The 22,720-nt window shown below is 56.6% G+C and overlaps 1 protein-coding gene across 12 annotated transcripts; it reads right to left on the bottom strand.

The window, feature by feature from the left end:
* Positions 1–856: 856 nt before the first annotated feature.
* On the bottom strand, positions 857–22,490 carry LOC309600944 (adenylate cyclase type 10-like). Of its 12 annotated transcripts, none has more exons than XM_082333620.1 (20): positions 22,405–22,490; positions 20,556–21,844; positions 15,487–15,648; positions 14,891–15,335; positions 13,836–13,940; positions 12,700–12,738; positions 11,923–12,066; positions 10,963–11,168; positions 10,432–10,525; positions 10,027–10,115; positions 9,263–9,454; positions 9,027–9,148; positions 8,453–8,529; positions 7,957–8,146; positions 6,974–7,026; positions 5,786–5,939; positions 4,888–5,080; positions 4,246–4,332; positions 2,827–3,867; positions 1,838–1,963 (listed from the first exon to the last, which is right to left on the bottom strand). In XM_082333620.1, the coding sequence occupies exons 5-19, from the start codon at positions 13,852–13,854 to the stop codon at positions 3,493–3,495; spliced, it is 2,034 nt and encodes a 677-aa protein (XP_082189746.1). In that variant the 5' UTR covers positions 13,855–13,940; positions 14,891–15,335; positions 15,487–15,648; positions 20,556–21,844; positions 22,405–22,490; the 3' UTR covers positions 1,838–1,963; positions 2,827–3,492. The 12 variants fall into 12 exon arrangements, with proteins under 12 accessions (XP_082189753.1, XP_082189743.1, XP_082189746.1 ...); XM_082333622.1 differs by adding an exon at positions 13,381–13,635 and having other exon boundaries at positions 20,556–22,473; XM_082333623.1 differs by adding an exon at positions 13,381–13,632 and having other exon boundaries at positions 20,556–22,473.
* Positions 22,491–22,720: the final 230 nt, after the last annotated feature.

The following is a 22,720-nucleotide window of genomic DNA, read 5'->3' as shown; positions in this document are numbered from 1 at the left end:
CGCCAGACTGCTGCTCCGCGGTCTTCTTGCTGGGAGAGGGCCTCTCCGCACCTGCAAGGCAAAGGGCCTTTGCATCAGCCAGGGCTGGGGCCACGGCTCAGGGCCGTCCCAGCCGGGGCACCAAAGTCGTGCCTTGGTGCGCATCCTTGGCAGCGAAGCAGCGCTGCTGCACACCGAGCCTTGCAGCGTGGGGCGAAAGGGCCCGGCTGGCCTTGCTGATGGTAGCACCGCCCTGGGACACAGCGCTCAGCTGCGCTCCAGGCGGGACCTGGGGACGTCGCCACCAGCCGAAGGAGGCCTCGGCTAGCGCTTTCTCCCCGCTCTTGGCAAGGCAGCCCCCGGCCTCCTGAGCTTCCCCTCCCTGCGCCACAGGGGAATCCAAGCTGAATAAGAGCCTGTCGAAGGCCTTGGGGCACTCTGGAGGGCATCTTTGATCCGGATGCGGCAGGCGGCTGGGAGAGGATGACAGGGATCCCTACGCCCTCCCGTGCCTGCGCTGCGAGCAGCGCTTGGAGGCAGGGGAGCAGGGGCACTTGGGACGGCTGGTGGGAACTTCCCTCCAGCGCAAAGCGAGCGTGCTTTGAGATTGACTTGGAAGATCTTTGAACAACCCGTCCCCAACAGCCATGCCTGCCTGAGCTCTGCCTACCCAGCAGCAAGGGGGACGCGCACCGTGCCCTGGGGAGCCCCGCCAGGACACAGCTGGGAGCTGCCTTGTCCGCCTTACTGCTACCACTTACTGCTCTCCGCCTCCGGGGAGGTGGCTGGCCCCGTGGGAGGATCCTGGACACCTCCTGGCACCTCTGGGTTTTTCAGCCACTTCAGGATGTTGTCGTGCACCAGCATGTCCAACAAGCAATTCATCTTGTGCCTGAAGCCCGTGGGCAGGATGTGCGACAGCAGCTGGGTGGTAAACACTGGCCCGATGACAGCTGCAAACTTCAGAAGCATCCGCTTCAGCGGCTTTATCTGGTCCAGCTGAGCCAGCACAATCTCTGTCAAAAAGAAGCAACGCGTCTCTCTCTTGCCTCTTCCCCATGCTGAGGCTGGAGTGGCTGGAACGGTTCCGCACATGACACGGGCTAGACTTTGGCCTCCTCTCCTCGGGACCGCGCCTGCTGGGCAATCGCAGCCCGGGGCAGGCGTCTTCAAAACGGCTCCGCTCCTGGTGGAATCGCAGGCCAGGGGAAAAGCGAGACGCTCAAACAAACACTCCCCCACCAAGGGTGAGGAGGGCAGGATCCAGCAGGCACCTGCATCCCGTGCCGTGCCCTACCAGATCTGGAGTAGGTTTTTGCCCAAGACTGCACGCAGGGAACAGAGAACTTTCCCCCCCTCAGAGGGGGACTCAGAGCTCCCCACAACGGATATCTTAAGTATTCCTTTCTTTCCGAGCCAACCCACAGCAAAAAAAAGGGATTTGGTTAGGATGAAGTGCCTTGAGTCCAGCGTTAGCTGGGGAGCTTCCCAACAGAACAGGGAGGTAGAAGCCACGTTCCAAGTTGAATCAGAGGCAAGGCAAAGACTTTTCCCAGCAAAGGCTTTGTTTCTCTGAGGAAAGGGAGTCATTTTAGTGTTGCACCAATAACCCTTTCCCTCCTGCCTGCTGCTGGAGAGCAGCCAGCAGGCTCACAGCTGGTCCGCAGCCAGGAGGGGAAAACGGCTGCCCGCAGCCCCAAGCCTGTTTCTGGTGGGACCGGAGCCACCTTCCCAGCAGAGCCCCCAGGCTGAGAGGGTGACTCTGCAGCACCCAGATGCCCAGCCTCCCTCTAGCTGATGCCCCGGGAAGGGGCCCCGGCACAGCCGCCAGCCGGCAAAGCGGCGCTCGGCCCCTCACCTTTCAAGGTGGCAGGCAGCACGGTGTTCTCCAGGTTCACGTCTGGTCTGACGACGCAGACCCTGCCGTCGTTCCCCGCGCCGGAGCTCGAGGCTGCTGCGAGGGCTGAAGCCTCGGCCGCAGAAGCTGGGTGGAGCAAGAGAGCACAAATAAGGCAATTTGCAAAGTGACTTGCAGCTTGCAAACCTTTCAAAACGCACCCGAGATGGGACAGGTCCCACCTTGCGTGGTCCAGTGCGGGCGCATGGACCTGCCTGCGCTGAACGTGGCCATTAAGCAGAGCAAAACAGTTCCCAGTGCGAGCGCCTCTTTGCGTAGCCCTCCCAAAGGCGTTCTGCCTTCAGACCCGCTTTCCCAAAGAGTCCTTCGGTCACAGCTTCCAGACTTCCCGGGGGGCGACGGAGCGCCCCGGGACAGAAAGCAGCAGCATTGCTGCCTTTGACAGCGCTACCTCCACGCCCAGGGAAATTGCTGGTGATAATGCAAAAGGTAGCGTCCGTCCTGGCTCTTCCCCAGGCCACGGCGCTCCGGCTGGCACTGCTCTCTCGGTGGCGTTACCGCTGCTTTCTTCCATGACCAGCACCCTTGTGGGGATTTATGGCTTTGGATTCAAGTTTCCCGGGCCTGTCCCTCACCTCAAGCTGGGATTTGTTCTCAAGTGAGCTGGCGTTTGGCCAAGGTTACTTGCGTGCCCATTAGAATGCTTAAGACATACCAGGAACACGTGCGCTCTGGAACCATTTCCCCTGTGTTTTAGCCCCCCAGCCCCCACCCCAAGAATTCAGGCCCCTCCGAGCCACCACAACTCGCTAGTCCCCGCTTTGGCTGTCCCAACAGCAAGGCTTGCAGGAGCCCACGCCTCCGCCACACCAAGTTCTGCACTGCTGCAAGAGCCGACTCTGCCAACATCCACGGGGGAACAACGGGGCAAGACCGTGCTGCGGACAACGCGCCACAGCAACTCGCTAGTCAGCAGCAAAGATGCTTACTGATCAGGCTCTCCCAGTTGTCCTCTGCTTTTACACCCCGCCTCCGGGTGCGGAACAAGAGCACGTCGTTGCAACGAAGCCAGCGCAGCAGCTCCTCGCAGTAATAGGGGATCCCCGAGCTTCTTTGGATCAGGAACCTGGACAGGAGTAGATCCGGCAGCGAGCAGCACAAGGAAAGTAAGGCGCAACACAGTTCAGGTGGGCGGCGAGGCACTCGAGCCTAACAGGGCAGCCAGCATCTTCGTCACAGCTACACCTCACTTTTGAAAGGGACGGTTCTCCCACTGGCTTGGGCTTTTTGGCCCCCGTGAACCTCCAGCCTTCGCTGAAGTCCACGGGAGAAGCATTGCGCACGATGCCCAAAGCACAGAGCAGCGAGCCCTGCCTTTCCTCTCCTCAGGAGCCTAGCTCTTCCCTGGCAGCAGGCCGGACCTCTGGCCCGGCGAATCTCCCCCACAGCCTGGCCACCCAGACCAAGGCCTTTTCACAGCCCGGCCACGCTTGGGTTCGAGACTCTTCCTCCCTTCCTCCCTCCCTGTGCAAGAGCGAAGGGCTGACAGCTCCCACGCGCTGTGAATAGGGGATTGCCCGCTCTCAGCTCACACCTGCCAGGGCGAGGCGTAACAAGCAGCCCACGGCCGCTGCTCGCTAGAGCCAGCCATGCTTCTAGCGGCCCGGCGCTCCCTCTCCTGGGGGGTTGATTCCCTCCCATGGTCTGCATAGGTTCAAGCCCTCTGGAAGAGCTCCTCGAACTTGCCTCGCTAGATCCCTGGCGATGCTGACCACTCCAAGGGCCTGGCAGACCTTCTGCACCACAGCGGAAGGTTTCAGCTCGGCCAGATGAAGATAGGCGATTTCCTGGGATGTTGCGTTGCCTGCTGCGGCTTTGCAAAAGCTCTCCATTCTCACGCAGCCTGGAGCTAAGCTCATGACCATGAAGTGGGAGACATTTTGGAGCGCACGTGACATGAGAGACCAGGAGGCAGGGTCGATGAAATGGGCGTTGTCGATGACAAATATGCCAAATTCTCCTCCAATGACCTGAAAAAAGCAGGTTGTTCTGAGGGGAAGCCGGTGGATTCTCACGGGTCTTCCAGGGGAGGAGATTTAGCCTCTGTCTCTTGAGAGGATGCTCGGAGGTCTCTCCCCAACCACTTCCCTGCTCAGAAGCTTACCGACTCTTAATTTCTTTGAGACTTGAAGGTCACACCTAGCATCACTTGCCCTGCACAAGGAGGGAGCTTGGGCAAGGGAACGCAGAAGACATCGTTCCTCCTCCAGGGCCACTTTCCAGGAAGAAAATTATTGGGTGTGTTTTTCCCGGCGGCTCACACTGCTGTGGTACAGAGCCCAGAGGCAGCAGGGCTGTTGTCCTTCTCTGACCCAGGAGGAAGGAAGGAAGGAAGGCGAAACGCTCACCTTCTCAAGCACCTTCACCCACGTCGAGCACAGTTCTGCTTTTCTTTGCATTTCACACATCTCGCGAACCTTGTCCGAAACGGGAAACTGGCCAGAAAAGCAGCAGAGTCAGGGAGCAACATCACGCCGGGGCTAGGCACACCTACCCGCCAAGCAAGGGCGCCGAGCAAACCGCCACTGCTGGCCTCGGCACCTTAACTCTCCCCAACAGAGGTGCAAGGAGCCCCACTGGGGCCTTCACCTAGAGCCTAAAGCAGAGGCCCTCTGCTGAGGGTGTCTGGCAGAGCTGGGGCTTGGGGGTGGCCTCAAGAGCTGCTTCTCTGGCTGCGGGAATCTTGGGCTGGCTGGAGCAGACCACTCGCACACCGGTGACCTCAGCACGAGGTCAGCAACAGCCTCTCTCCAATGCCACTTCCAGGGTGCTGAACAAGGCAGCGGGCACTGCCGCATGCAGCGCGGGACATGAACTCGGCACAGAAAGCGAGCCCCCCGGGCCCGGCAACGGGAAACGTGTGCTATGACCCCTGCGACTCCCACCCCCGAGCTAAGGCACTCCTCCCAGCAGCGTGCCCACACGACGTCAGACCCAGAAAAGCTGAGGAGAAGGCCTTCTCCAGAGCCAGAGAGGCCTCTCGCTCTCACCTGGACAAGGAAGCTGTCGTTGAGGAGGCAATAGCTGCTCTCTTCGATTGCCCCTCGGAGCTCTGTCCGCAGCACGCGCTGCTTGTCGCTGCAGTTTTCACAGTCCTGGAGGCCCAGGGCCCTGGCCACCAGCGTAGAGACGGCAGAGAAGGACTGCCTGACGTTGACCTCTAGCAGCTCCATGGCAACCACCCTGCCGTGCAAAAGCAAAAGGGACTGAGATCCCCAACAGCCCAAGCCTTCTGGACAAAACGGGTGGAGATGTCCTTGGCGGGGGCTCTTCTGCCACCCATCCCAAGGTGCTTCCCAGAGAAGGCCAAGCTTCTCACTCCTCGTACGAGAAAGGGCACAGAGGGGCGCTTGCTGCCAAGGCACTGGGAGAGCCGGGTCGAGAGCCCGTGTCTCCGCAGCGCCGGCCCAGCTCTCGCTACGTCCCCGCTGCAGAGGAACTGACGGGGCTAAGAGGCAAGGATGGAGCAAGTGGTGAGTTTGCCTTTGGGCTCCAGACCTCAGCAGTCTGCCTGCCAGACCGCAGGAAGGCTTTTCTGCCCCAGCGCTCCTCCTGGGAAACAGGCAGAGGCAAGCAGGGCTTCTGAGACAGGCCACTGTGCTGTCTGTTGGGTCTGGAGTCGGATGAAAAGCCCTGAGCTTGGGCTCTTTCCTTCCAGCTGTGCCCAGCCCAGAGGTGAGGAGGAAAGGCCATGGCTCAAGAAGCCACCGCCAGCTCCCCGAAGAGCTGGCAGAGCACACGGGAGCTCCTAGGGAGTGTCTCCAGGAGGCTTTTTGGGAAGGCTGCAGTCCAAGGGCCAGGCGCACCGGCAGAGGGGCGGGAGCGTTCCATGGCTGTCAGGGGACGGGCAGGGGCAGTGTCCCAAAGCTACACATTCAAAACCCGTACGTGTGGCCAGCAGCCTGGCCTAAATAGGCCAGTTCAGTAAGTAAGTGGCTCTTCCCGGAGCCCATCGTGCCCTCAAATGCCAGGATGCGCCTTTGTCCTAAATCCTCATAGGCTTTCAAGCAGCTGACAAAGAGGTCAATCTCCTTCTCCCGACCTGTGAAGACAAACAAGAAAACGAGCTGCTGGGGCGTGCCGACAAGCAAAGAGTCGCCCCTCGTGCTGGCACCCTCCACCGCAGCTTCCCTCCCCGCCACCACAGCCGCCAGCCTGCCTACACCCAGGCCTCCTTCCCGCCCGCTCATCCCAGCTTTTGTACCTCTGCCTTCCTGGGAGCGGCAGCGGGACCCCCTGCCCGCCTGCCCCACGGCACACCTCCCGTGCCCTCTTCCCCGCCTGCCCCCCTCCCAAAGGCCCAGAGATTCAGCCGGCCCCGTGCAACTCCCCACAGTGATCCAGCACCAGACTGGAAGGGATGCTTTGAGTCGCTGCAGGCAGCTGCGTCCCAAACGGACTCAAAGCATCTCCTCACCGCACCATGAGCCACAGAGCACTTCCCAGTAGCTAAGGCAGCGTCTTCAGGCCTGGACTGGTTTGGGCTGGGCTAGAGTTAATTTTCTTTGGTAATAGCTCGTGTGGTGCTATGTTTTGGACGGCTGACCAAACATCGGTGGGGCTAACACAACGATGTTTTAGTTATTGCAGAAGAGCGCTTGCGCAGCGTCAAGGCCTTTTCCGTTTCTCACGCCGCCCCGCCAGCGCGCAGGCTGGGGGTGCGCAAGAAGCTGGGAGGGGGCACAGCCGCGACCGCTGACCCCGACTGCCCAAAGGCCTATTCCACACCATAGGACGCTGTGCTCAGCAAGAAAAGCTGCGGGAAAGAAGGAGGAGGGGGGACGTTCGGAGTTACGGCGTTTGTCTTCCCGAGGCACCGTTACGCGTGATGCTTTCCTGGAAATGGCTGGACACCTGCCTGCCGACGGGAAGCAGGGAACGAACGCCTGAGTCTGCCTTGCGCGCATGCGCAGCTTTTGCTTTACCTACGAAGCTGTCTGTATCTCAGCCCACCAGCGTTAGGGCCGCTGCAGGCAACACCATCCCTGGCAAAAGCTTCTCCCTTCCCAGCGTGGCACTAAAAGTTACCAAGGGGAAGAACCCGGGGTTCAGAAGAGCAAGGCGTTCTCTACCTACCCAGCAAGGGGACGTACTCTGACCTCTCCTTGGTAAGACCCATGCCAAACATGCTAGAAGCAGGGCAAAAGAAAACACAAGTCAATTAGCTGGCAGTCAATTAGTCAAGCAGCCTGGCCTGGAGGGGCAGGGCGTGCTCCTCGGGTACCTGCTTTTCTTTCGAGCAGCGTGTTATTCTCTGCACGCTCCCCCAGCCAAAGTTCAGGCTGCACGCTAGGACAGCTTCAAGCATACCGAAGCCCAACGGCCATGGCGGGACGGGAGAACGTATCGAGAGCCCATCACCAGAGGCCAAACCCAGAGAAACCGGAGACACGCGAAAGAAGCCAGGCCGTGTTGTTGGCTAGCAGACAGCTCTACCTCATTGGCCAACAAAAACAAGTGTCTTGGAAAGAAGGACTTGTGTCCCTGAATGGGTGGGGATGCCAAGCACCCGGCACCTTTGGCTCAAGTCTTCCTGTAGCTTCCAAGAGATGGCAATGTTAACGTTCAAACCGTCATCCAAAGAGGTGGTCAAATCCTGGCTCAGAGGAAGAGCCGGAGATTTCAGCAGGAAGACAGGAGGAAGAGTGGCCCGTTAAGTCCCCGTGTCCCCATGGGAAACTGGACTGGTTGGACACGGACATGGACAACATGGACTGGCCTAAAACTTCCCGCTCAGAAGCGGCCGGGACAAAAGCCTCCTTGGGCACGTGGTGGAGCAAGCACAGTCAAAAGCCATTTGTACAGAGCCTGCGAGGCCAGGTTGCGTCTACCGAGACAGACGAACCTTCTCCATCCCTGTGGCTTCGCTCCCGCCCTCTCAGCAGCAGGAGACAGCAGGGGAGAGAGGCAGAAAGCCTCCCACGCCAGGGCTTCCGACCGTCTCAGCCAGAGGGAGGGGAGAGCAGCTTGGTCTCTCTCTGCAGGACTCCTCTTTGCAGGCCAAGGCTGCGCCTTTGGTGCCACCGTCCCCTCAGGCAGCCCTCTCAGAGGACCCTCACCTCTCCTTGGTGATCCCCACGTATTGATAGAGAGTGCCAGCATGGCTAACGCCTTTCATCTCTCTCTCCGGCAGCTCCTTGAAGCAGCAAGGGGGCAGCCGAGAGGCGGCGTAGGTCACTGCATCACAGGACACCAGCCCAGGGTAGTGCACCATCATCCGGGCTGCCAAATTCACCTTCTGGCCAATGGCTGGAGAGAGAGAGAGAGAGGGAGAGCACGTGTTGCTGGACCTGTGCCACCAGCCCTGCGGTGCCCTTCCAGGCCAATGGCTGCCTCGCCTCCGGCACAGGCCAACCCCACAACGGGGTCAGCAGAACCCAGGGGAACAACCGGCCACGGAGCCCCTTCTCCCGCCCCGCGCCAGGACCGGCGCTGCCTAGGCCCCTCCTGGCCGGCTGCTGGGCAAGCCCTCTCCCAGCGCGCCTTCCTCTTCCAGACTGCTGTGCTTAAGCAGGCCCACGCCAGCCTCCCGCGCCTCTGACACACGCCTCGTACCTGTGTATTCATGCCTCCGAGGGTGGCCAGTGACTCCGCAGAACACCGTCCCGCTGGTCACCGCAACAGACACCGCCCTGCCACACCGGGAAACAGGGCGGCTTCAGCAGCGCCCCAGGCGCGGTCCTGCCCACCCAGCTTCATCCCTTCCTGCACCTCCCCTCGGCGCTAGCCTGGGCCGCCTGCTGTCCTGCCCTGCCGGCACGGGTCTTGGGGCCATGGAGAGCTCGGGGGCGCAACATACCCGTGTTGCAAGGGACAAGGGACAGGGGTAGAGCGCACGCAGGAAGTTTTGGACACTTCCCCCGAGGCCACGTTCCCTGAGCTGCGACCTGCAGCAGGCCGCAGCCCTCTCGTGAGCAAAGGGGGAAGGAAGGTGGCGCCCACGATGTCACCACCTGCGGCGACAGAAACTTGACCTCAGGCGGCTGGGCCCTGCCACCTCTCAGGGCACTGCCTCCTGCCTGCCAGGGACAAGGCAGGGCAAGCTAGAAGGCACATCTCTTTCTGGTAAAGGCCCCTTGCACTGTCCCAGGCAGCGTGCACGCCCCCGCCCCGCCACACGCTGACTCACTGTATCTCCACGCGCATCGTGGAGCACAAGGCGAAGATCTGAAGAGCGCTCTGCAAGGCGTGAAGGCTCTCACAGGGCAGCTTTACTCCAGGGAGTCCAAACAGACAGAGGAACGTGCAGCCCTGCCAAGGACAGATGCAGCACGCCTTGCTACAATGCCCAAGAGGGAGTCGCTCCCTCTTGCTCGCTGCCCACCCTCTCGGGGCGCGGGGAGGCGATCGCTCCCCCACGCTCACTTTATCAAACAGGAGGACTTTGTTCACTTCAGCCTTGTGAGGACTGAGGATTTCTAGCGTCATCCTGCTGACGTTGTGGAGGATGGTGCACAGATCCACTGCGTTGATATCTGCAGCCAGCTGCAGGTGGACGAAGAGGCTGGTGACTGGCCGTAGCTCAGAGAAGAGGTCCGGCGGCACTCTGTCATCAAGCTGTAAGACAAGAGCACGACAGCTTCGCCATCCTGCTCTCCCGGGGGCTCGCTGCCCACACCAGATACCGAGGGAGAGCAGGCGTACTGGCAAGAGCAGGTACTACCGGAGGAAGGGATAATCCTCCTCCCGGTGCAAATGGCGGGCAGGCTGCCCAGCCTGCGGCAGGCAGATACCGAACCATAACACAAATGACAAAGGAGAGAAAGGCGCTCCGGTGACACCCCATCTTGGGACAGGCATGGACATGAGGGAAGACCCTCAGGGATGCTCTAGGCGCTTCAGGAGAATCTCCCTTTTAGCCCACCGCCACGTCCGCAGCACATCCAGAACCACACCCACGGAAAAGACGGAGCGACGCAAGACCGCCGCCCGCCACCCGTCTCTCTCCGAGGACAACGCGCGCAACGGTGTGGCACCGGTGCCCCTCGGCTCCGATTCCCTGCCGTGTCGTCTCAGGGTGCGTTTTCTTTTGTTGGTCTGTTCTCGTGAGAACTCCATCTCTGCCACGCACCCCTTCTTCTGCCCTCCAAAAATGCAGCAGCCCCCCCGCAGCGGTGGCCTGGCCGTACCTTCCTGAGAGCAGCTTCTGGGATGTACTTCATAATCACCTCCTCCGCATCAGGATCAGTGGGCAAGAGAAGAGCAGGACTCGGGGCACCTGAGGAGAGAAAACGCAGGTGATCGCTGGGAGGATGGGACTACGAGGTGTTGGAAAGCAGGGGCCGGCACTGGAAATGGGGCAGAAAGAGTCTTGTGCGTTTGCTCGTGTTGCCACCTCCAGACGCTCCGGGCGGAGCCGTCCCCTGGAAGGAGGCGGCGGCAGCAGCGATGCCCCAGCTCACGCACAGGAGGACCAAAAGCACGAGTGCTGCCCGAAAGGGGGAAGAGGGTGGCGGTGCTTCCTCTCTGGCCCCCGAAGCGGCCAGGCCCCCCCTTCCTCGGCAATCGCAGAACAAGGGGAAGGTTGCACTCACTTTCCTCTTCCGAGGGGCGACTCATTTGGCGGTGTACAAGCTTGCGTAAAGCGTCTTGGCATTCTGACTGAGACATCTGATCCATGCCTGTAACCTGAAGACACACAGAATGAAAGCACTGCCACTGGCCTCCCCGGCAGTCCCAGGGGACAGAGCCTGCCCTCCACCGTCACTGCCCAGGAAAGGGGAGAACAAGCCCACCCGGCGCGATGGGACTGCAGCGCTTCCTCAGAAGCACCGGAGCTGGGCAGGCATCCTCCAAGCATCCCCAGCTGTCAACAACAGCTCCGTGACCCACAGAGGACACTGCTGGTGGGCCCAAAACCTGTCCAGTGCCTCCCGACCCCTCACACCAAGCAAGCCCGGCCCACAGTTACCCCCGAGAGGGAAGGACAAGAGCTTCAGCCGCCTGCCCACTTTCACAGCTACAGCTGTGAGCCACATTCAGCTCCTCAGCCTTCTGACACCTCCCTCCTTGGCGGCCAGGTCCGGCTCCTCAGAACGGCTCTAGAGGCCGTCCCATCCACCTACCTTCACAGCTCTTTTGCCTTCAAGACGCTTGGTCCTGAGCCGGCGCTGCACACAGAGCTCCCAGGCGGTGGCTGAGAGGACAACTTCACCTGCATTCGCAAGCTCCTCGGCCTCACGAACTTCAGCCAGGGCCTGGCCATAGATACAGAAGTACTGCCGCCTCCCGTCTCCGGCAATCAGGAGGCTCATGGGCCCTGCGGAGATGCCTGGTGAGAGAGAGAGAGGGAGAAGCACAACTGACACAGGGAACGTTTGGAGCTCTACAGTCCCCAGCATCTCAGCTGTTCAGAAGCTCATCTGAAGCCCAAGCGGGGAGACGGGCGTTGTGGAGGGGGAGGGCTTCCTACTCGGGGGGTACCGACACAGGTCCCTGAAACGGGGGTCTAGAAATGGACAAAGTCGACGTTGACAACGTGTCGCTGAGACGCGAGAGTGCCAGGCGTCTCACCCAGCTGCCCGTCCCAGACGCCCAGCAAACCAGCGGGCTTGAGCACCGCCTGCTCCGTTTACATGCAGGCAGGTTGGAGCTGTCTGCTGGAGACAACACAGCGGCCTGCAAAAGCCCTTCTCACAGCTGTAAGCAAAGCGGGGCCCTTTTGCTCTTTGTCAAAGGCAGGGGAGAATCCAGCAGGGGAAAGGATGCAAAGCTGCCCCAGCTGGAAAAAGGAAAGGCTAACTGCCTCCCCCAGACATCTGCGCTGAAGCAGCCATTCAAAGACCCCAATACTTGATCTGAGCCCCGCTCTGCCTTTAAGCTTCCTCTGCACCTGCAAAGGCACGCAAACCCAGCAGTCCTGGTCTCCCATCCCTGCTCCGACTACAGCTGGCCCCTTGAACGCTGGCAGGAGATGCTTTCCTTTGGCGCTAGCCCCAGCAGGGATCCCCGCGTTCCCTGCCGGTGCGAAGCACCCTGTGGCACGGCAGAGTGCCACGCATCTGCGCCTGGCACAGCACCCGTACCTATCTTCAGCTGGATCTTCAGACCCACGGGCGTGTCGCGACTCCCATACTTCTTCTGGATCTGCCGGCTACATTGCAGCACCAGGCTGATGGTCTTAGCCAGCTCCTGGAGCGATGTTCTCCACAGCACCAGCACAGCATCCCCTGGGGAAAGCGAGGGGAAGGCAAAGGCTCTGCCGAGACCTGACTCTCCCCGACCTACGCTCAGTGGCAGGGACGGCAGAAACCGCACAACGTGCGGAGGAAGATGGGCTCGTGGGAGGGCAGCGTCCTGGAGGACCACGCCCTGGGCGCCGGGCCACCTCTCCTCTCCCGGGCCAGCCACAGCAGCAGCCAGCCGGCGGCGGTGCCAGCCCCTGCCCCGAGCGCTCCTCTGCAGCTGCGGCACGCCAGGGACTCCTCCTCCCCTCGCGGCCTGGCAGCCCCAGCTCTGCATCACCAGGGCCTCCCTGCCCCTCGCTGCCACCCCAACACGCGCCTTGGGCTGCGCTTTCTAGGGGGGTCTCCTCCTCTCAGTGCTTCCTTGCCCCCAGGGCCCTGCAGGCGGGGGCAGAGGGAGGGGAGCCACAGCCCTTGCAAAGCCAAACCGCAGGCAGGCCCGGGGGCAAAGGGAAGCCTGGGGAAAGGGCGCTGCAGCGGGGGGGGGTGTGCGTGGCCAGAAAGCTGGCTCAAGGTGCTGCACAGAGCCTCTTGAGAAGGAGAGCAGAGCAAACGGCCGCCACACCAGTTAAATGCTGCAGATCAGTACGCGTGGGCATCATCGTCCCGAGTACGTACCGGCAAACTTCAAGATGTCTCCTCCAAAACTCAGCATCTCTGTGGACAGAGGGAGGAAAAGGAAGAGTCGTGCGGCCACCTTCTTCCAGAAGCCACAGAGCAAGCCCCTCTGCCTGGAGAGGAGCACCTGGGCGAGGGTGCACCGTGGGGCACAGCTCAGGAAAGCACCACTCCGCCCCGTCTCCCAGGCTCACAGTGGCCCCAGCCCTGGCACCCACACAGCAGGCAGGGAGGCAGGGCCTCGAGATGCCACCAAGTCTCGGAAAGGTGGAGGCTGGAAGGGACCTCTGGGGTCTGTCTGGTCCAACCACGCTGCTCAAGCAGGGCTGCGCGGTGCCAGCTGCCCAGGACGGTGGCTAGATGGCTTTTGAATAGCTCTGAGGAGGGCGACTCCACAATCTCCCTGGGCAACCTGGGCCAGTGCTCAGTCACCCCCACAGTCAAAAAGTGCTTTCTGACGTACGGAGGGACCCTCCTGTGTTGCAGAGCGTGCCCACGGTGTGGCCTCTGCTGCTGACACTGCGCACCACTGGAAAGAGCCTGGCTCTGTCCTCCTTGCACCCTTCCTTCAGCTTTTAGACACATTCCTAAGATCCCCCTGAGCCTTCTCTCCTCTAGGCTAAGCAGTCCCAGCTCTCTGAGCCTTTCCTCGTAGCAGAGATGCTCCAGACCCTTCCTCACCTTTGAGGACTCCCTTGCTTTGCTCTACAAGTGCTGCTGAAGGGGTGGCCACGATGTGCTCACGGTCAGCTCGGAAGGGTCACGATGTCCCCTGTGCTGAGGGGCTCGTGAGGGTCACACACAAACACACACACACATCAGCGCCAGCATCCTCGGGTCCCTTGCGCACTGGCACTTGCCGGATGCCCTCAGCCTGCTGGGGGCCCTAACGCATCACGGAGCCGGGTGTTCACGCCAGAGGCACAGAGGTGGCTGCTGAGAAAGCGGGGAGCAGAAAGGACCTGCGCTGGTCCTGACTCGCCAGGAGACCCTGGCTGCTCTGGCTGTTCCTCTGGGCCACAGAAAGCCCCAGCCCTTCCTCGGAGGCAGGACCAGGCTGCCCAGCATGTCGGCCTCCACCCTCCACGAGCAGCCTCACGGCCCGATGCCAGAGAGTCCGACAGCACGGCCCTTACCCTTCAAAATGTCACACATGTAGTAATTGAGGGTTTGCGCCAGCTCATCAGTGCCTCTCTCTGTGCTGCTCCGCTGGAGGAATTTCTCTGTCAAAGCAGTGAAACCTGTAAAAGGGACACCCAGCAATCACGAAGTGCCCGTGTGGGCCTAAGGACCTGGCAGCCAGTTCCACGCTGTTCTCCAGGATGAACAACTCCAGCTCTTTCAGCCTTTCCTCATAGCAGAGGTCTTCCAGCCCTCTCATCACTTTTGTGGCCTCCTCTGGACCCTCTCCAGCACCTCCAGGTCCTTCCTGTGCTGAAGAAAAGAGCTACCATCCAGAGCTACCTTTCCGTGCCACCGCACAGTTCCACTACTGATGGTGTGCAGGCTCATCCATAAGGAAAATAATACAACCCACCAGCCTAGGAGTCAGACAGGTATGGAGGGAGGGCAAAAGGAAGGAGGAGGCAAGTACGTCAAGGGTGCAGAGAGGATGACGCGTGCTTGTCCAACTTAAAGCCAGCACCTACAGGGAGACCGCTGCCATGGCCTCCATAGAAGGACACAGTCCATTCCACTTCCCACCCACCACCAAGCTCTCTTGTGGTCGCACGATACACTTTTAAGTCCCTTTTAAGTTCTGTGTCTAATAGAAAACACCTGGCTAAGCCTGGGTGCCACCAGAAACACCCCAGCCTTCACTCTAGATTGTCAGCACATCAACATTCAGGGATGAGCACCAGCCACGTCCGTCGCCTTTGGGCATTCCCAAAAGCCAAGCCTGCTGGTGAAGCCCTTCCTCACAGCAGCCGTTCCCCATGGCGGACATCACCCCTCGCAGGAACAGAGGGGAAAGCTCTGCATGACAAAGGCTGTCAGGACGTGCTCCAGCAAGAGAAGACCCGTGCAAGAAGATCCCCGCCACCTAATTGCAAAGAAATAATTCTAGCTCAATGAAACGAGTGCCCAAAACAAAACAGAACAGCATCCACCATCCAAACTGTTTCAGTGGGAGTTTTAACTGCCACAGAGCTGCAGGCTGACTGTAGGAATAAATGAGATTGTGTCTTACTTTGACGAGATGCAGCTGTGCCCTTGAGGCTTGTTACAGGTTCGCAGGAATGCAGCTGTGCCCTTGAGGCTTGTTACAAACAAGTTTGTGAAACTTAGAGGCAGAAAAATAAGGATGAGATTGGAGACATCCCTGAAAGAGGAATTCGCGTGCACCAGCTTGAAGAACCAATAAGTAACGCTGAAGAGACGCGTGGACGAAAGACAGTAGCCGATGAAATGGGGTTTGAACACTAGATCATATTATAACAGGGACAGATTGTAAAAATAAAGGCTCTTCGCTTGTCTTCGCCTGAACTCGTATGCGGAGTCCGTGTCTCATTCCCTTCAAATGGTGACCACGACGTGATCCGGAGGAGGCAGCGCTGCAAGTAGCGTCCGGAGGGAACCCCAGCTGAACGACTCAAGCTGACGGCAGGACCGCGGCTTTAATCCCGGGACATCACCTTAAGAAACAGGTGAGCAGCTGGGCAGTAATCATGGGAGCTAACATATCAGCTCAAGAAGCAGCTATAGTTAAACTTTTAATGCAGCTATTAGCGAAACGAGGAGTGAAGTATGACGCATATAAAATAAAATTATTACTGAAGTTCTTACAAAAGCAAGGGACTCCTTCTACAGTCTCTGCAGTATTTGATGTGAAAACTTGGGAACAGGCAGGGCAGACGATTTGGGAGGCGGCGTCCAGAGGGGACACCACCACCACCGAAGTCATGACCACTTGGCGATTAGTGACTGAGACCTTGCGCTCATGACAAGCTGAAAAACAGAAAAAAAAAAAAGGGAAAAAAAAAAAAGGAAAGAAAAAAAAAAGAAAAAAGGTACAAAACGCAGTCGCTCAAGCGGCGCAGATAAGGAATGATGAAGTGAGTGAAAGCAAGCCCCAAGACAAGGAAGCTCTTATAGACTCGGGGGAAAATGAAAAGACTGAGAACTTGGGTGAAACAACCAAGGGAGCAGGACTCAGACCGCCTCCCCCAAGTTCCATTCCAATGAAATCCACTCCGTCCTGTCCCCCGTGTCCGATGCAGCCGCCCGCGCCGCAGGCTGTAGCACAGCCTGAGCGAGCCTTCGACCCCCAGGATCGGTGGGAGCAGCTCCGTAGGGAAGCGTTGAAAGATGGAGAAACCGCGGGGTTCGTGCTTCCGGTGCGGGTACAAGATAACAGCAGCCACCCCCGCCCCGCCGCTACCCTCCGCGGCGTTTTCTCCTTCACCTGCTCCTATGGCTTCAACACCTCTGCTAGACCTTCCGATCCCTGCGATCGGTACCCCTCCACTTCCCCGCCCGCCCGCCCCCGGCCCCTGCTGCGTCAGCATTCTTACCGCCTTTCTCTACCGCTCCTGATACCGATACTCCACAAACCCATCATCAATTGCCACCCGAGGAATGGGGGGTGTCAGCCCCTGCTACAAGGTGGCAAAAGATTAGACACCAAGCATTGCAAGCGGGAGATACAGCTTTTTGTTCAGCGATAGCGTGTCCTGTCATACGCAGCAACGCAAACGTCCCCGATGAGCAGGAACCTTTTGGCTATAATGTTTTAAAAGATCTACGACAAACAGTTGCCGCGCATGGACTGGGTTCTCCTTTTACACAATCCCTGCTACGGGGAATATTGACAAATGAAATAGTACCATTGGATATATGCACGCTTACTAATCTTATATTGACCCCAACGCAAAAGGTGATCTTTGAAAGCACCTGGCGTACCGCCTGCCAAAACGCCACAATTATCAATATGCAGCGACAACAAGGCGACCCTTTACAAGGGGCAGGACTCCCCCAGCTTATGGGGGATCCGCCGTTAAATCACCCAACGTTACAGGCACGATTACGACCAGAGATATTAGCACAAGGCAGAGACCTTGCTTTACAGGCATTACTAAAAGTGCCGGATGCCAGAAGAGCGACAAAATAATTTACGTTAATAAAGCAAGGGAGAGGAGAGGGATCTATCTCATTCTTAGATCGTCTATAGGAGGCTTTGGAAAAACAAGTCGAAAATGCAGAAGCAAGAGAGGTCCTACTCTTAAAATTAGCCTTTGAAAATGCGAATATGGACTGTAAAAAAAGTGCTTTTGCCTCTAAAAAAATCCCTCCTTAATGGATATGATAGAAGCTACCCAAAAGGTGGAGTCGATGTCCCATCATATGGAAACATTAGCTACAGCTTTTGCCACTGCAATCAAAGTACAGCAACCATGTTTCTCCTGTGGTAAAACGGGACATTTTAAAAGAGATTGCCCACAACTAAGAAAAAGAGGTACGACGAGCTCTAAACAGATATGGACTTGAAATAGACCCTGAAAAAGCACAAAAAACTGAGCCTTGGAAATATCTGGGCTGGAAAATCTTGCAACGAGCCATTGAACCTGCAAAAACAAAAAGGGGGAATGCCAGGAGCCACTCCAGCAGACAGACTAAGTGAAGCCACGGATGTGTTAAACTACCTGAATATGTCCGAAAATAATATTCCTGTTATTATCTCTCATTTTCTGTCTCTTCAATCAAAAGATTTAATAGCCACCCCCACAGAGGGCTTGATTGGAGTCGGCGGCCTTTCTCAAACCTTTCAAAGTACCCACCTGCTCAATATCAATACCCAAGAAGGGTCTACATTTACTGTACGGCCATATGTGACAAATTTGCCCATGAGCCTGTTGGGGCGAGAAGTAATGTCCCACTGCGGCTTCACCTTAAATTGCCCTGAAAATTTTCAGTAGCGGCCATTGATGAGCGACCGACAATGAAACTTATTTGGAAAAAAGAAACAGCCATTTGGATAGATCAATGGCCGCTCCCCAAAGAAAAGGTCGCTGCCCTTCAAGAACTGGTCAAAGAAGAACTTCAACAAGGACATATCACTCCTACAACCAGCCCCTGGAATTCTCCTGTATTTGTTATAAAAAAGAAGAGTGGAAAATGGCGACTGCTACATGACTTGAGACAAATAAACGAAGCTATGGAAGAAACGGGAGCGCTCCAACCCGACTTGCCCTCGCCAACAACGATACCCCGAAATTGGGACATAATCATAGTAGATTTAAAAGACTGCTTCTTTACTATCCCCCTACATCCTATGGATGCACCGCGGTTTGCGTTTTCGGTACCAAAAATTAACTGAGGCGAGCCAATGGATAGATACCTCTGGACTGTCCTGCCTCAAGGAATGAAGAATTCTCCAACGATCTGTCAAACATATGTGGCTAAAGCCATACGTCCTGTACGACTAAAATTCCCGGAAATGTATATCTATCACTATATGGACGACATTTTACTAGCAGGCCCCACGAACACCATGGTGCGTGAAGCACTACCTGTTTTAAAATATGCATTGCAAAGCAAAGGACTGCAAATCGCACCAGGAAAAATTCAAATGGCAATATCTTGGGTGGAAAATCTTACAACAAAGAATCCAACCTCAAAATGTGATCATTTCAGCAGACATAAAAACCTCGAATGATGTACAAAAACTATTGGGAAACATAAATTGGATTAGAGCGCAGTGTGGTATTGATAACTACACATTAACACCCTTATTTGAGCTACTTAAAGGAGATACCGATATTAACGCACCACGCCAATGGACGACCGAAGCAAAAAACGCACTGAGAATCATAAATGAAAAACTCTCACTGCAACAATGTCACCGACGACTTGAAAATTTACCCATACAATTATATATCTGCAACCAAAACCAACAGCCTCTAGCAACCATCGGACAATGGGAGAACAAAGGAGTAGACCCTCTCATGATGTTGGAATGGGTGGTTTTGCCACATCAACCTGCGAAAACCCTGGCTACTCGTATCGAAACGTTCGCCGCCTTGATAAAAAAGGGCAGAGAACGAATTGTAGAAATGGCTGGAGAAGAGCCTCATCTCATTGTCCTTCCTGTCGTAAAGGACTACTTAGATTGGTGCTTACAAAATAGTCTAGAGCTTCAAATGGCCTTAGCAGGGTTTAGTGGAAGAACTGATACTCATCGCCCCCCCCCCCCCCAAATGTTCACCTTTTACAATAATGTGAAAATTGAAGAGGCGCCACTATACCAGTGGCAACCGGTTAAGGGTCAAACGGTGTTCACCGATGGCTCAGGGAAAACAGGAAAAGCAGTCATCACATGGCAAAAAGAAGGTCAATGGCAACACAAAATAGAACAAATTGAGGGTTCACCGCAATTAGTCGAGTTGCACGCCATTACCATGGCTTTTAGAGAATGGCCTCTAACTCCATTAAATATTGTATCAGACTCACTATACGCTGTAGGAATTGTGCAACGCATTGAAAGGGCACAACTAAAACATATACTGAAAGAAGCCTTGTTTTTGAAGTTTAAGGAGCTATTATTCTTAATAGAACAACAAAAACATCCCTCTTGTGTAATCCACATTAGAAGCCATACAAACTTACCCGGGTTCTTTACAGAAGGAAACGCACGAGCCGACTACCTAACGAACATTGCATTACATACCCCAGTACCAAACACACTTTCTCAAGCTCAATTATCGCATCAATTTTTCCACCAATCTGCCAAAGCTCTTGTGAAACAATTGGCAATCTCTAGGGGGGGATGCAAAACTCGTTGTGCAAACATGTCCAGACTGTCAACAACAACCATCCCGCCCATGTTTGCGACAAACCCTAGGGGACTCTCTTCCCTTCAGCTCTGGCAAACTGACGTGACTCATGTACCCGACTTTGGTCGGCAGAGATATGTTCACGTTTCCATAGATACCTACTCCCATGCAATCTGGGCCACTGCAACGACAGGTGAAACTAGCCGGCACGTACAAAGCCATTTCCGAGCTGCCTTTGCAGCGCTTGGTATTCCAAAAGAAATAAAAACAGGTAACGGCCCTGCATATGTCAGCCATGCGACACAAAAAGTTTTCCACACGTGGGGTATCACTCATAAGACAGGGATACCCCATTCCCCCACAGGGCAAGCTATTATAGAACGTGCACACAGAACCTTAAAAACTCTATTGCAAAAACAAAAAGAGGGGGAAGCTCAGGAATCTCCCCAAAACAGATTAGGAAAAGCTATATATGTACTAAACCGTTTATCGCTGCCTTTTCAACATGAAGATGTCACACCCATAGTCAAACATTTTAAAGCTATGGAGTCGGGAATGGCACATATACCACAGGAGAAGGCGATGGCAATAATGAAAAATTTAAATACTGGGTGGTGGGAAGGGCCATAGCGGCTACTAACTTGGGGTCGAGGGTATGCTTGTGTCTCAACAGATGTAGGACCTAAGTGGGTACCTGCAAGGTGCATAAGACCGGCTCTTGCATCGGATAACAAGAACCAACAGCAGAAGACACTGAACTCCAAGAAGACTGATGGGGAATGACTTATTAGATAACTCCAAATTAATCCGTAAAGCAATCAAAGATTTGAAGTTAGCAAATTACAAGTCAGTGATGGATTTGATTGGCTGAACCACTTACTAACAAGTTGGGGAATTGGCGGGTGGATAACGTCTCTAATCAAAATGGGTTTTTTCTTGTTACTAATATTTTGCACTATAATAATGATAGTTTCTTGTCTAGTGTCTTGGGTACAGAAAATGCTATAGAATATGATTAAACAAGCTTTTGTGACAGAAAAACAAAAAGGGGGCTTTATAGGAATAAATGAGATTGTGTCTTACTTTGACGAGATGCAGCTGTGCCCTTGAGGCTTGTTACAGGTTCGCAGGAATGCAGCTGAGCCCTTGAGGCTTGTTACAGGTTCGCAGGAATGCAGCTGTGCCCTTGAGGCTTGTTACAGGTTCGCAGGAATGCAGCTGTGCCCTTGAGGCTTGTTACAAACAAGTTTGTGAAACTTAGAGGCAGAAAAATGAGATTGGAGACATTCCTGAAAGAGGAATTCGCATGCACCAGCTTGAAGAACTAATAAGTAACGCTGAAGAGACGCGTGGACGAAAGACAGTAGCCGATGAAATGGGGTTTGCTTGCTCGTGAACACTAGATCATATTATAAAAGGGAGAGATTGTAAAAGTAAAGGCTCTTCGCTTGTCTTCGCCTGAACTCGTATGCAGAGTCCGTGTCTCATTCCCTTCAGGCTGACGGCCTTACCATCACTGTCACAGGGCCCCAGTTCCCAGCAATTACCAGGGCCCTTTAGAAAGGCTCAGACGCGTGTCACCTTCTCTGAAGAGGACCTGCTGCTTGCCTGTTGCCAGCGTTAGCAGCAGAGCCCTCTGGCTCCACGACCCACCCTTTCCCACTTTGTATGCAGGAGTGATTGGCTTTCAGCCGCTACCTTAATGGCTCTCTTGGCCATGCTCTTCTTCCGTCTTGTTTCCCACCGTATCACTCAGGGTGGGCTTCTTGTCATTCTACACTGAGCCCAACCTCTCAGTAGGAGGACTACACTGCTGTCCCCATGCTTAGCTAGTGTAGAATATGGAAAAGAAATTATCACTAGCCAATAGTAATTCTACCTGGAGCCCGTATCTATCCAGTAGTCTGTAGCCTACAGCTCTGAAGGTACAGACCAGCCTCTATTTCCTGGATCTACTTCCTCAATGATGTGTCCAGAAAGCCAAATCAGAATTGCCTTTAACAGAGAATGCAACTGGGGGAGAAAGAGGAAGAAAGAAAAGGTGGAGAAAAGTGTAGGCACACAACTAAAAAAGAAAGGAGCAGAGTTATCCCAAAGACCACCTCAGCCCACCTTGCTTTTACTGGCAACAAGTTGCGCAGTTTGGAGGAAAAAGAGATGACTTTGATGCACGCAGGCGTCCGAGTTCAGACGTGAAACAGCAGAAAAACCTCGACCCACCTCCTTTTCACTCTCCTCCTACCTGTGTGCATACTGGGAATTCCTCGTTTCCCTGAAGTCCTCCCAGACTAACAGGGATGTGGCATCCGTCCAGCCCACGTGCCACGAGGAGAAACACCTTGGACCACTAAGGGGGTGGAAAACAACTGCATCTGCAGAAGCAAAGGGGCAGCCACACCTCAGCTTCGCAGATGCCCAAGGCTGCCCTGAGCCCCTGGTGCCCCGGCATTTGCTTGGCCCCGAGGCCCCGCGAGGCCTGCCAGCGCTGGGGAGCCCTGGGGACAGAAGCCAAGGACAGTGGTCAGCCCCTGCAGGGAGAGGGACGGGGCTCCGTCCTTCCTTCTGGCCGCAGGAGGAGGCCCTGGGCCCCGCCAGCACAGGGCGTCTCTCCTCCTCAGCGCCCGGGGGAAGCGAGGCCCGAGGGAGGCCCTGGGTGCTGGGCTCAGCACGGGCGCTGGGACCGGGGGCAGAGCCCCGTCTCCTGCCAGCTGCCGGCCTGGCCCACGCCAGCGGCTCCCGCCACGCAGCTCCTCCTGGCCAGGGCTGGGGCTGGAGCACAGACAGAGCCGCAGTTTGGGAAAGACTTGTCGATCCAGAGCAAATCCAGGGCAGCTCCCCTTCCTTCCTCTTCCCTTCCCCCACTTCCCTTCCCTCCCTGCGCAGGCCCGGACCCCCGAGCGGACCGAGGGACGGCAGAGCTGTGCACACACACCCCCCTGCGCTGCTGAGAGAGCAGCTCCCGGCGCCATGGCCCTTCTGGAGGCCGTCTCTCCGCAGGCCCCGTGTCCCGGCGGGCTGAGGAGCCGCTGCGCTGCGGGGGCAGCGGGCGCAGGGCGGCGCTGGGAGGAGAGGCCCGGGCTGCCTGAGCCCGCCCGGCAACAGCCGCGCCATTGGCCACGGCTGAGCCAATCAGCGGAGCCGGAGGCGGCCGGTCAGTCAGAGCCGGGTGGGGCGGGGCCGGAGGGGGCGGAGGCCGAGCGGCCTGAGGAGAAAGGGGCGGAGCCGGGGCGGGGGCAGCCGGGGCCTGG

The sequence above is a fragment of the Platalea leucorodia genome, assembly GCF_965183815.1.
Source record: "Platalea leucorodia genome assembly, chromosome: 26".
Classification (NCBI taxonomy): domain Eukaryota; kingdom Metazoa; phylum Chordata; class Aves; order Pelecaniformes; family Threskiornithidae; genus Platalea; species Platalea leucorodia.
This window is presented reverse-complemented; position numbering and strand designations above follow the sequence as displayed.

What these genes read in the sequence shown, in the direction of transcription:
- LOC309600944 (XM_082333616.1), bottom strand. Translation starts at nt 12,358, where the DNA reads ATGCAGAGCTGGGGCTGCCAGGCCGCGAGGGGAGGAGGAGTCCCTGGC. An exon ending in GAAGATCCAGCTGAAGATAG is followed by an intron (nt 11,169 to 11,922) that starts GTACGGGTGCTG and finishes CTCTCTCACCAG; the next exon opens with GCATCTCCGCAGGGCCCATG. An exon ending in TCGCCCCTCGGAAGAGGAAA is followed by an intron (nt 10,116 to 10,431) that starts GTGAGTGCAACC and finishes TTCTCTCCTCAG; the next exon opens with GTGCCCCGAGTCCTGCTCTT.